Source organism: Musca vetustissima, unplaced genomic scaffold (genome assembly GCF_032173495.1).
Source record: "Musca vetustissima isolate MV318-11 ecotype Yass unplaced genomic scaffold, APGP_CSIRO_Mvet_v1 utg12485, whole genome shotgun sequence".
Lineage (NCBI taxonomy): Eukaryota > Metazoa > Arthropoda > Insecta > Diptera > Muscidae > Musca > Musca vetustissima.
The window spans coordinates 16,593-29,919 of record NW_026884043.1 but is presented as its reverse complement, the minus strand read 5'-3'; the positions used below and the strand labels follow the sequence as shown (position 1 = coordinate 29,919).

Below are 13,327 nucleotides of genomic sequence, written 5' to 3'. Positions count from 1 at the left end.
TACACAACACACCCAACAACAACAAGAAAAAATAACGATTTAAAAAGAGATATTAAAAACGAAAAGCAAGAAAAAAAAAGAATTCAATTTCAAATAAAAACAAAAATAAGGAGAGCAGTCAGTCAGTAGTAATAACGCCTAGCAAAAAAACGAAAAAAAATAAATAAACGGAACTCATTCTCATAAAGCCAAATTGTTCCCAGACCTCTAACAACAACAAAATACAAAATCTACAACAACACACTTTGCAAAATTCCAAGGAGGAGAGTAACGGCCTGTATTGAGGAAAACACAATCAAAAAACAGAGTCGTCTTCGTTGTGGTCTCCTCCACCCACAAATGCCCCCAAGCAGTATTGCTGTTGATGAAATTGTACAACTACTACAACAACAGCAGCAGAAGCAGCAACAACAACAAATAAACAAGTCAATGAAAAATTGCCGCAAGCATAAAAGGCTAAAGTATTTCAATTCCAAACAATATCTTCATCACAAGCATCCCGAAGCAACAAAAACCAGAAGCAGAACCAGAACAACAACAACAGCACTACTAACAATAACAACAACACCCCCAACAACAACAATACCCACAATAGATAATAATAAAAAATAATAATTCATCATAAAGCATAAACGAAACAACATTAAACGAAGGCCATGCAACAAGCCGATTCTTCTCAACACCAACAGCAGCAACAACAACAGGCAAATGGTGGCATTGGCAGCTATTCAGATGCCACCAACAACCAGCAGCAACAGCAACAAACCTCCCTAGGTAAACGCACCACGGTAAGTGGTGGCCGTTTCGATTTCGAGGATGGTGGCACTTATTGTGGCGGCTGGGATGAGGGCAAAGCCCATGGGCATGGTGTCTGTACGGGGCCGAAACATCAAGGTGCCTATGCTGGCGCCTGGAATTATGGTTTTGAGGTTTCGGGTGCCTATCTGTGGCCAAGGTGAGTTTTGTTTTTTGACGCTTCTCTTTATTATTCATTTTTCACACAAAATAACAACCAACAACCCAACAACATTTTTATTTTCTCCGTCCAACCATCCAACAACACCATCAATTATTTGTGAAAAATTAAAAATTTCCCCCCATTTTAAATAGCGGCTCTCATTATGAGGGTCAATGGCAAAATGGTCGACGCCATGGTTTAGGTGTCGAACAGGTGGGCCGCACCATATATCGCGGCGAATGGTCCAAGGAGGGTCACAAGGGTCGTTATGGTGTCCGTGAAAGTACGGTGTCAACGGCACGTTACGAAGGCACCTGGAATCTGGGCTATCAAGATGGTTATGGCTGTGAAACGTATGCGGATGGAGGTAAGTTCGGTGTTACAAATTTTTTGTTATTTAAAAATTAGAATAATAAAGGGACATTATTATAATGTTAAAGGATTTTTTATAGAGCTTCGAATTTGTCTATAGTTTATAATTTCTAAAGATCTCATAATTTTCATAAAAAATCATTTCTGAAAAAAATCTAAGAATATTTTTTATTAAATTCACTAGACTTGTTTTTCTATAGAAAACAGGCCTGAACAATATTTTTAAAACATTACAACTAATTTTCTATAGAAAAAAATCAAACCTAAAGGTCTGTAGTCCCAGCTATTTTGTTAATAAAAAATATATGGTTCTGTTAATTTCTGGGATTTTTCTATATGTACAAAAATATGCTGTCGTGAGGTGTTACGCTCTTATGTAAAAAAAAGGAGGCAACGATTTCTAGAAAAGATACAACCCGTATATAGGCAGTTCTAAGAGCCAATGAACGTTAGGATCTGCTTTTTCTCTAGAGTCCTAAGGACCTGAGAAGTTCAGTAAATTGTATTGTATAGAAAAAACGAGTTTTAAATTTTTTTTAATGGAGGAAAGGACAGTCCTGAGATTAGAAAGTCGGAAAGGTCAGAATTTGTTTAATAATCCTGAGGGGTAGAGGATTTTTTAATGGTAAAAAGGGCTGTCCTGAGGGTCTCCAATTTTTTTTATAATTTTTCTATATTCGTTTGGGTCTGTTCATTTTAATCTATACAAAAATCAGCTCTAAGGGCTATTGATTTTTTTATAAAAACAAAATCGTTAGTTCCTGAGATTTTTTATAAAAAAATACAGTCTTCAGGTTCTGCATTTTTTTTTTCAATAAAATATACAGTCTTGAAGTTTCGGAAACTTTTATAAACAAAGTCCGCTCATAGAAAAAATAGTCCTAAGGTTCTGTGATTTTTTCTATAGAAAAAGACAGTCCTTATGTTTTGCTATTGGAAAAAGGCAATCCTGGGTCTTGGCATTTTTTTCTATAGAAAATGGCAGGGTTGTGGTTCTTCAAATTTTTTTCTATAGAAAATAGGCAGTCCCGTGTAGTTCTGAGATTTTAAAAAGACACTTTCAAGATTTGTGAATCCTTTCTATAGTTCTGAGATTCTGCGAATTATTTTCTAAGGAAGAAGAAGGCAGTCCTTAGGATTTGGGTATTTCTAGAGAAAAATGGCAGTTCTGCGATATTTTTCGTATAGAAAAAAGGCGGTTCTGAGGGTCTGCCTTTTTATAGCATGGATTCACAGTCCTGAGGTTCTGCGATTCTGTTTTTAATAGAAAAAATGCAATGTTTTTCTATAGAAAAAGTTCAGGTTTTTTCTATAGTACAAAGCAGTCCTACCTGAAGGCCTGCCATTTTTTAAGAGACAAAAATTATTAAGTGTTCCGAAAAAATCCTGTTCTGCTTAAAATTATTATTCCAGATTTTTTTCCTATAGAATAATTAGTCCTGAAGGCATGTGAATTCATCTCAATAGACAAACATTATTTCGAATATTTCATTTTTTTCTGTGGAAAAAATTATCTTGACGGACTGGGAATTGTTTTCTATCAACAAAAATATTCAATATCCTGATCATTTTCTAAAAAATATTGTGGATGTTCTACAGAAAAAAATTGGTCCAGCAATTTTTTAATTAAGAAAAATATCAATTAGGCCCTCTTAAATTTTTATCGTTATGGCCTAGAAAAGTTTTTCAATAAAAAAACAATAACTTCTAAAAAATAGTATGAAGTTCTGTGAAAAAATTTGTACAGGCTAGAAAAAAATCTGAAAGGAAAATAAATTATGATTGAAATTCTAAATTCAGTCCTTTTGAATTTATTTTTCTAAAATAAAAATTCTGAGAGTCTGTGCATTTTTTTGTTAAAAGAAAAATTAGTTCTCAAATTGTCCTTCCATAGACAAACATGTTTTTGGATGTTCTCTTTTTGTTTTCTGTAGAAAAAAATTTTACTGGAAGCCCCTTATTTTTTATTATAAATAATACAATAATTGCATTAAAAAAGTTTCGAGTCAATTAAAACAACTGATATTTAAAACCTATAAACTTTTATAAAGAAAAATAAAAAACAGCGAGTGGCTTGTTAAACAATGAGATAAGTCCATGGAAAGAAGTTCTAAAAAATAAGTTTCTAAGGCCTGATACGTTTTTCCATAAAAAGGAGAAAGATACAACAGTTTCTAATTTTTTACACAAAAAATATGTGACTCCATATGTTTTTTTTATTCTATTTAGAAAATTGTCCTAAAAACCTGCGATTCTAGTAAAAAAGATTATTTTTCCTATTAATTTTTTAAAAAAAAGTGATTTCTTCTGAAGAGTGGATTTTTATTTCCAAATTTTGATAAAATCTATATTTCAAATATTTGAACACGTCAAACTCATTTTTTTAAATTGTAGATTTTTTTCAAATTTCTAAATGTTGAACTTCCAGAACATAATATATTTTTCTACGGGATTTGTTTGCAATTTTCCTTTCAGTAGATTAGCACAGTTTTTCAAATGAAAACAGTCGAATTATGTCCTCGTTTTTTGTCATCATGCTGATGAAAAAAATTGTGTTCGACCCCAGTAAACTTAAAAACATTTTTCTATTCATTCTCTGTTTTTTTTTTACTTCGCCCTGTCTGTATTCGATTCGATATTATGTATTTGCATGTTTTCATAGTTAATCTGTTATTTTGATAGTTTGATAAAGAGAACTCAACATTTAGTGGCCGTTGTGTTTTGACTATATATTTTTGTGTAGCAGCAGTAGTAGTTGTTGTTGCACGACAATGGGTATGCATGAGATCATTTTTTTGGGTAGCTTCTGTATTTTCTTGGCGTTTTTTGGCTCATATTCAAAAGCATCAAGACGACATTGTTTTGTTGGCGGGGGTTTTCGGTGAGGCGGCTTTCAAACTCATAAACACACAAATATACAACCAAATATAAAATTCAAATTCATAGAGCAACAAATAAGTTATGCAGTGAAAAGGAGCAACAACAAAAATGTATAAAAACATCTGATTTAAAACCCTCTAAGCATTATTCCGATATGTGTATGTTTGTGTATTGTGAAAAAAATGTACAAGAACCAACAAAAATATATATTTAACAAACAAAAATATGTACCTAAATATTTGTTTTAGGTTATTGTTTTTTTTTTTCGTTTTTTTTTTTGGTACGTTCGTCTTCTCCTCTAGCTTAAATTTAATTATAAAATAAATATTTGAAATGTTGGCATACGGACGGACACACAAACATACACACATCCATGCATATGCTCATAAAACCGACAAAAACACACGCAATATGAACGAACACACAAACTGACGTCATTTTATTTCAATCACTGGCCATCATCATCATCGTCGTCAGCACCACCACCGAAAGAGCCTCATGTTGAAAATATGTTTGAATGTCTTTTTGATTTTTGGGCTACTCGTCTAATGCCACCATTGCCCGGGCCATTCACCCTCACCACTAGTCAGGCGGCCAAGGAAGGAAAAATTTCATAGAAAATAAAATATGTTTCGTTGTCTTCGTCTTATGCCTCTTCCTACTCCCTCCTCTGGTATTTAAAATAAGTCATAACAAGTGTCTGCTGCATTTGCTAATTTTGTAATTTTATGTCATTTATCGTTTTATTTTCCTTAGGGGACAAAATTGTATGAGGGAGGAACGGAGGAGGGAGGTTATGAATGAAGCTAGCCCGCTAGCTACAGTGAAAATTGTTCGAAATAAATATATCATTACCAGTTCATTTCCGTAATCTAATTACCGAGCCGTATGAGTGATATTTTCTCATAGTTAACTAATATTTTCAATATGTATACGCCACCATTGCCTCCACACTCTCTCTCTCTCTCTAACGTTCGCTAACTCTCACACCACATAGCCAGCCACACGCACGAACTTACACACATGTGTGTGTGTGTACACGACAAAGTTTACACAATCGTCAACACAAAAAAACTTTAACTGCTTTGGCGCAGCAATAATTAAATAAAAGTTAATTAGTTCATAGAAACACAATTTTGCCTTTGGCAGGTCAGAGCTGAGCACTGCAATGGGGTATTTTGTTGTAGTTGTTTTTATTGTTCTTACCGAAATGGGAATAACCCACCTGCTTCTGTCGTTTTTTGTTCTTTTTTGTGGTTGTTCTATAAACTCCCAAAGAAAAGTTTGTCCAAACCCTATTAACAACGTTTTTCCTCCAAGGCCATAATCCAAATTAATGCAGGAAAAAGAAAACCAACCCCCACCCCTCCGAAAAAATAAAGAAAACAGACAAAATGAAATGCGTTAGCGTTACTTCACACAGTCGTGTTATATTTTTCTATTTTGTAATTGTTAGAGTGGGTCGAATGTAGGTAAAATATTTTATTCTTTTATTTTGATATAAAAAATAAAACATTGGTGAAATAGTCTATATGGAATTTTTATTGAGTGTAATATTTAAGACCCTCCCTCCACTTAATAGCCATTTAAACCTTTTTATAATTCAATTACAATGAATTCCTATGTATAAATTTAGAAAAACAAAAAAGGGCAGTTTGTTTTTGTCAGATGTGAAATGGGCGAATTCGTGGAAAGTACGAAGAAACTTCATTGCTAGAAGAAATATTTTTGTTGTGAATATATTACAATTTTGAAAATACAATACTTAAATAGTCTTTAAAATCGTTAATTTATATTTATACCCTACACAACTATGTTATCGGTGTATTATAGCTTTGTGCAGCCCCAAGAGTTTGTAACGCCGCGAAATATTGGTCCTAGACCCACCTTTAAGTATACCGATCGACATATCTCGACTATCTGAGTCGATCTAGATATGTGTGTCCGTCCGCCCGTCCGTCCGTCTGTCCATTATAAATTGTAAACACAAACTTCACGAAATTTTGCATGTCGGATGGGTTCTGGCCAATGATGACCCCTATTGTTTTTTGTAAAGATCGGTTAATACTTTACCGAATACTTTATTTTTGTCTGATTTTCTGGTCGCCTTGAGGCCACAATTATGATCCAAATCTCGTGAAATTTTACATGGAGAAGGGGGGGTCGGGTCAAAGAATAAGCATGCCTGTTTTGATAATGATCGCTCAATATATAGCGGCTCAAATGGACCCTGACTTTTGTGTGAAAAATTACAAAATGTGTATTCTGCAGCGTATATACTTACCCACGAAGGACATAGACCCGAGAACTTGATAGTATATCTAAGAGGAGTGGTTGATCTTTAAATTGATACCAATTATATTGTCTTATGTACTCGGATGTGGGAGTTACACTAAAAATATTAAAAAAAAAAAAATTTTATAAAAAAATACCCTTACCACACAAAAGGGCGGAAATATAGCCCTGATCGCTTTGAAATTTTCCATGAGGATCCAGGTATGGTCAAGGATAACGCATTTAATGTTCGGTGATGAATTGGACCGAAAACATAATTGTTTGGTTTTTTCGAATCGATCTATAGGCCACAATTGCCGAACATCACAACACACACACGGTGAAGGGAATCTGTACTGAATATTTGTTGAACTCTTGTCGGCCAAGAGGGTGCAAAGGAAGGAAATTTTGCATAGGTTTGTCTTTTTTCAGTTTTGATCGTATTTTCCCACCGAATTAGCTGTAATTTAGTATTTTGAGTTCGTAATAGGTACGAAATCTCTCCATAAAAAGAATTTAGGTCCATTTTTTCAGATAGCCCCCATATAAGGGTTCCCCCAATTTTCGGTATTTTTGGGTTCTTGAACGCGTATTTAAACCGAATTCGCTGCAATTTGGTATTATGTAGTCGTATATGGTAACAAATCTCCCTACCAACCAGGGATGGTCCGTGTGTCGAATTTTTAGGTTTTCGACCGTCAAAAAGGTGTAAACGTCGAAAACGTCATATACCTGTATAAAATGTAATAAACGTCATTTATTTCAATATTTTCAGCATATAAAGTTATTTTCAAGAATATATATTATTTTTACATATATCTGACTATTCCTTGCTAGAACTGATAAAAATTTCTAAATTTTTTTGAGAAGAAAATTTTCAAATTTTTTATGGATTTGAGTAAAGCATGCGTAATTTCCAAATTGATTAAAGGAAATAGCTATTTTGTCAAAAATCTAATGGATTTGGGTAGGTTTCCGACGTTTCTGACGTATGTATTATACGTCGGAAATGTATGTAATTTACGTCACTGTTTCTGACAGGTCATCCCTGCTACCAACAATTATTTATATCCAACCGCATTTTGGGGTAGTACCCATATAACCGCCTTTTTATATTAAAATAGTTATATAATGTTATTCGCGCTTTGGGTTTATCCCATCTAGTCGCATTCCACCATATTTTTATCATTGTACCTTCGGGAATATCGAGTTAAAAAACTAGAACTGCTAGGTCGGAGAATGACATATAATATATCGGCCCCAGTTAGGCCTATCCCCCATATTGTGATACCTACCCATTTTCGGTATTTTTAATATTTATGATGCCAAAATCTTTGGTTAGAAATAGAGCTTTATCAGTCCTCAATTATGCATAGAACCTCAAATAATTACAACTCCAACTATACGGTAATTCCAGAACCATGTAATAGCCTCCAGAAATCTACAAATAGAAACAACAACAATTTTCATATTGAAACAGCAGTTTCCACCCTACCCTCGAAATAAAATCATGTGTACGTTGGTGATGGCCTCATATCGACAAAATCGGTGAACATTTTGTGGTTCTGTGATTTTGAATAAATCTCCATTAAAAATTGCTGAAATTTGTATTTGATATACATTATGGTTTACAGCAACAATTGTTGGTATAGGTATACTTGTTGGTATGTTCCCCATATTTAATTTCAAGTAACTATCAGTATATGTATGGAGGGTATCCAAAGGGCCGGCCAAACTTAACGCCTTTTTCACTTGTTTAATTATATATTTTTTAATTACAAAGTGTCATATCTACTTGGAGTTCTATGGGGCATAAAGAACATTTAAAACCGAATTGTTCATAATATTACTTAAAAAAATATATTTTGAAAAAATCCAAAATATTACTTTTTTAATATTTAAATCTCTGAAACTATTTTCAAAGGTTTAAATCTGTGTGAGGCAAAAATATATATTAGTTATACGGACTTTTTTCGATCTCATGTTTTATTATTGCCCATTCCTCTTTTTTAAGGTATCTTAAATCCCCGTATTCTTAAGACTCCAAACAAATTCTTACTATTTCTGTCAATGGTCTCCACCACAATCCTTCCTTTGTATTTTTTTTTATATTTTAACACAAGACTGTCCCCATCTATTATTCATAATTGTTGAAAAGAAGAAAAATATTTCACAATTTGTGAAGCGGTCCCCTCCCCCCTTTGCTTTGTCCAACTGTGGCAATGTTGGTGCAATTTTTTGCAACGTCAACATACTGAGGTTTTAGTTTTTTGTCATTCTATTCAGGTTATCCTTGTTAAACATATATACAAACACTCTTAATTGGCTTCATTGTTAATTCATATGTGAACGTGTGTGTGTATGAGAGAGTGCGTTAGGAAACTAACATCAAAATGTTGGGTCCTATTTTACTAGGACGACATGTTAGGCCAGTCAACACACCGCACAGAACTGCAAAAGAAAGAAAAGTTTATTTTTGCTGGATCGCCATAAAACAAACATAGTTTAATAATGTCCCTGTCGTTTTGCTTAGAATTTATGGCTATCACTCACAAGGTGGTGATATTTATCTCTTAGTGTGTAAATGTGTGTGTGTGTGAGTGCGTGTAAAAGCCTTTCTTTGATGTTCTGTGTTCCGTTTTTCAGGTAAATACCAAGGACAGTGGCAAGAGGGCAAACGACATGGCTATGGTATACGAACCTCGGCTCCCTTTGGTCTGGCCTCACACCATCGCCGCAAAGATGTACACGCCTCAATGGCCTCCTTGAGAAGTACCGACAATGCTGGAGCCAGCGCCACAAAGGCCAGTGGTCGTGGCGAAGAGGTGCGGGGTGGTTTTGTGTTGACCGCACGATCCGATAAAACGCCACAAAGACGAAATAGTTTAACGGATAAAACGAAAAAGGGATTCTTGTCGGTAAGTTGAGGCTTCATATCGGATAATCTGATGATGGTGGGAGAGATCTTTATCTTTTTGTTCTTCCAATTAACAGGGTCTTAAGATGAGAAAACAACGCAGTACCGGTGATTTGGCTACACGTGGCACTTTGGCCTCGGGCAGTATACGTTCGACAATGTCAACAGCCTCTTGGCTAAGTACAGGGTCAGAACAATCGAATTTAACTGCAAGGTAAGTTTAACAACCTGTCCTTATCTTACATGCTTTGCTTAATCATGATTTGTGATGTGTTTGTGTTTTAGATCCATCCACACGGAATCAAATGCCAGTTTTACCATGGAAGATGATCAGCTGGATCCGACCACGGTGGAAACCTATATGGGCGAATGGAAAAAAGATAGACGTTGCGGTTTTGGTGTGGCCGAACGCAGTGATGGTCTCAAATATGAGGGCGAGTGGTACAACAACATGAAACATGGCTATGGTGTGACCACCTTCCGTGATGGCACCTTCGAAGAGGGCAAATACAAGAACAACATCCTGATTACCAGTCAAAAGAAAAAGCATTTGTTTATAGCACGTTCAAGGAAATTCCGTGAACGTATTACCGCTTCGGTGGCCTCGGCCCAAAGGGCCTTGAAAATGGCCATGCAGCGTTCGGATATTGCGGTGTCGCGTACCGCCACGGCCAATGCAAAGGCCCAGAGTGCTGATGTTGCCGCGGAACAGGCCCGCATCGATTGTGACATGGCTGTACAGATGGCTCGTGAATTTGCTCCGGACTTCAAGCCCACGGTTTTGGAGCGTTTCGAAAAGCTACGCTACCGTGAACGTTACAAGTCGCCGGCGTATCAACCAGCTGCGGGATCCGGCGATCTTTTCGGTGGTCATTCGGCTGCTCAGCGGGCATTGTCGGCACAGAAGGCTCAACAGAATGCCGAATTTCCAGTACCCAGTTCAATGTATTCGCAACAGCTGCCCGTATCGCCGCAAACCGATTTGTCTTCGATGGTCAATCAGTCATCCCAAATGAGTGCCATTAACACCATCAATCAGATGTATCACCAGCAACAGAGCAATCCTCAAATGAATCCTGCATATCAATATCAGCCGCAACAGCCACCGGGAGGTGGTAGTACAATGGGCGGTAGCCGAATGAATCTGAATCAGAACTATGCATCGCAGAGTAATTTGAGCAGTAGTGGCAGTCCGGCCATGAAGCAGATGCAAATGGAGGCTACCAGTTTTCAGAATGCCGAGGCCACACATACATTTACCAATATGCAGCAGCAACAACAGCAGGCATATCAGCAGCAACAGCAGCAGGAGCAGCAAAGACAACAACAGCTGCAGCAGCAGCAACAACAGCAGCAATTATTGCAACAGCAACGACAACAGGAGGAACAACTGAAGCAGCAACAGTTACAACAACAACAATTGCGACAACAACAACTGCAACAACAGCAACAAGCCCAGGCCCAAGCGCAACAACTGCAACGAAATCAACTGAACCAATCACAAACGAATCTAGACTCGCCCATGTATAACCCTAGTCAAGCGCGACGACCCTCACAAATGCTCTACCACCAGCAACAGCAGCAGCTATTGCAACAACAACAGCTGCAGCAGCAACAACTACAACAACAGGACCAAATCGATAGCATGACCCGCACTGGAAAACCTCCTATGCTTGGCCAAACCAGTCAACAATCATCCATCGATCATTTCGATCACTACAAACGACCACCCAGCCGAGATTCATCCATTGATCGGTATGCTCGGGCCGCCAGTCGCCTCAGCGGTGGCATTGCATCGCGTCAAGCGTCTGTCGATCGTCAAGCCACGGCCACAAATATCGGTACAGATTCGAATTCAGTAACTGGCAGCGGTTCGGCTGCTGGTGCGGAACGACCACGTGCCGGTTCAGTATTTCGTGGTTCAACGCCGGCACCATCGGCTGGCAATACGCCAACGGGTAATGGTTCAGTGCCAACGGGAACGGGACGTTTATCGAGGGCCGGTACACCAAGCATAGGTGCAACAAGTAGTGGCGCCGGTGCCAGTGGTTTGGAGCCAACGTTTTCGAAACCGAATCAACCGTTTGAAGATATACTCCTGGTTAAGCGTACGCTGGGTCAGGATATCATTCCCTCGCCCTCACAGCCGAAACGTACGGAGAGTCTGTATATGCCCGCCAAACCGGCATCACCATTGGCAGCGGCCGGTGGTGGTAATGGCGGTAAGAAAATGAAGGTGAGTTGAAAATTATCTAACGATAAATTATCTAATTTACCTTATCCAAACGAAGCGGATAAGTTATCTATCTTCATTTATCAATTTACGTGAAAAATTTATCTGTGTTATCCCAATGACGTAGATAGCTTATCTACCTTATCCAAATAACTTCTATTAGTTGTCTTTGTTATCCAAATAGCGGTGATTAATTATCTACATTATCCAAAAATATAAATGTTATCCAAATGTCATAGATATGTTATCTACAGTACCCAAATAACATGAATGAATTATCTTTTCTCTCTGTTATCTACATTATGTAAATGACGTGGATAAGTTATCTGAAAGCTCGGATAACGTGTATTTATGTAAACAGCTTGCATAATTTATTAATCTGGACCATATAGACCGGATATATAAACTGACAAATATGTTATCAAAACTTTCAAACCACCCCTCGTATTAACTTTCTTCCAATGCATTATTTTTCTTCTCAATGGCAAAGAAAAGCCCCAAATTTCTATTCTATCTCTCCCGAAGAGAGAGTGGGAGAGAATCGAATTTCGAAAATCAATTGAGATCACAAAATTTGACGAGGTATCCTATAAATAGCCTCAGATACTTAATGAACGAACGAATGAACCGTTCACAAGTGTTTGTAGCTTTTTCTTCTTCTTCTTTGAAAGCTCCAAGAGCATCAACCCAATACCAATGCAAATGGTAGCTCTCCTAATGAGAGAGTAAAAAATTTGTTTTTCGAAACAACCACTTTGCTCTTTCGAACAAAGACGAATGTCACTTAATTTCCGATCCGATATTTTAAGTGGATCTCAATTATGAAGAAGGGAGAGAGCGAGAGCGTCAGATTATTAGGAATCACAAATAAATTGTCAACCATTGAGGAGGATATTTGATGTGTCGGATGTGATGGTGGCCGAATCAGTTTGTAAACATACGCGAATTGTAAAACATTACGCTGACAAATAGCTACGGCGAATTGCACGCGAATTTAGGCGTACGCACCAGCAAAACAAGTCAATCTCCAACGACCATCAATTTGTTACGTGTTGGCGTTTGGTGGGGGATTATCATCGTGTACCTTCTATTTTGTTCTTTTTGCTGTTGAACAAGAAAATTATTATTTGATTTTTTTTTTTCGTTTTCGGTTCTGTTGTTTCTTAGCCAAATATATTTTAAAAGCAAAAAGAAAATTAACATTTTCAAATCGCAGAGTTTATTTTCGTTTTGTTGGGTCGCCAGCGAATTATTTTTAACTAAAAAAAAAGACATTGTGTTGTTTTTCTTTTCTTCTGATTTTGCTTTGCTTTCCGATCACTCTGAAGAAGACGAAAAAGGACAAGCTCAGGAATTTAAATAATTTTGTCTAACAACAATAGCCGACATTTGGAAACAATTGCGTACCCACTCGAAAAAGACCTTAGTCACCCGCCGCCCACCACACTAAATCAAAACGCCAAGCGTTGACAAAAGTGATCGAGCATCGACCGACAAAATCTCTGTGTGCAAGGTCGTCGCTGTAAATGAAAATGGAAATCTAATGGAATTGTATTTATAATCAGTTTAAAGACAAGTGATAAATAAGAAAATAAAATAAGCGGAATAGACAAACAAAGTGAAGTGGTTTATAAAAATTGTAAAAACAAAGAAAATATCAATTTATACGTTATGCAATTTATGCAACAATTTT

General features: G+C 36.8%; 1 protein-coding gene across 1 annotated transcript; it reads left to right on the top strand.

The window, feature by feature from the left end:
• Nucleotides 1–656: 656 nt before the first annotated feature.
• LOC133331030 (uncharacterized) lies at nt 657–13,084 on the top strand. Its single transcript, XM_061539433.1, has 8 exons — nt 657–955; nt 1,111–1,325; nt 9,131–9,402; nt 9,479–9,615; nt 9,687–10,686; nt 10,849–10,991; nt 11,088–11,623; nt 13,017–13,084. The coding sequence occupies exons 1-8, from the start codon at nt 657–659 to the stop codon at nt 13,082–13,084; spliced, it is 2,670 nt and encodes an 889-aa protein (XP_061395417.1).
• The last annotated feature ends 243 nt before the right edge of the window (nt 13,085–13,327 follow it).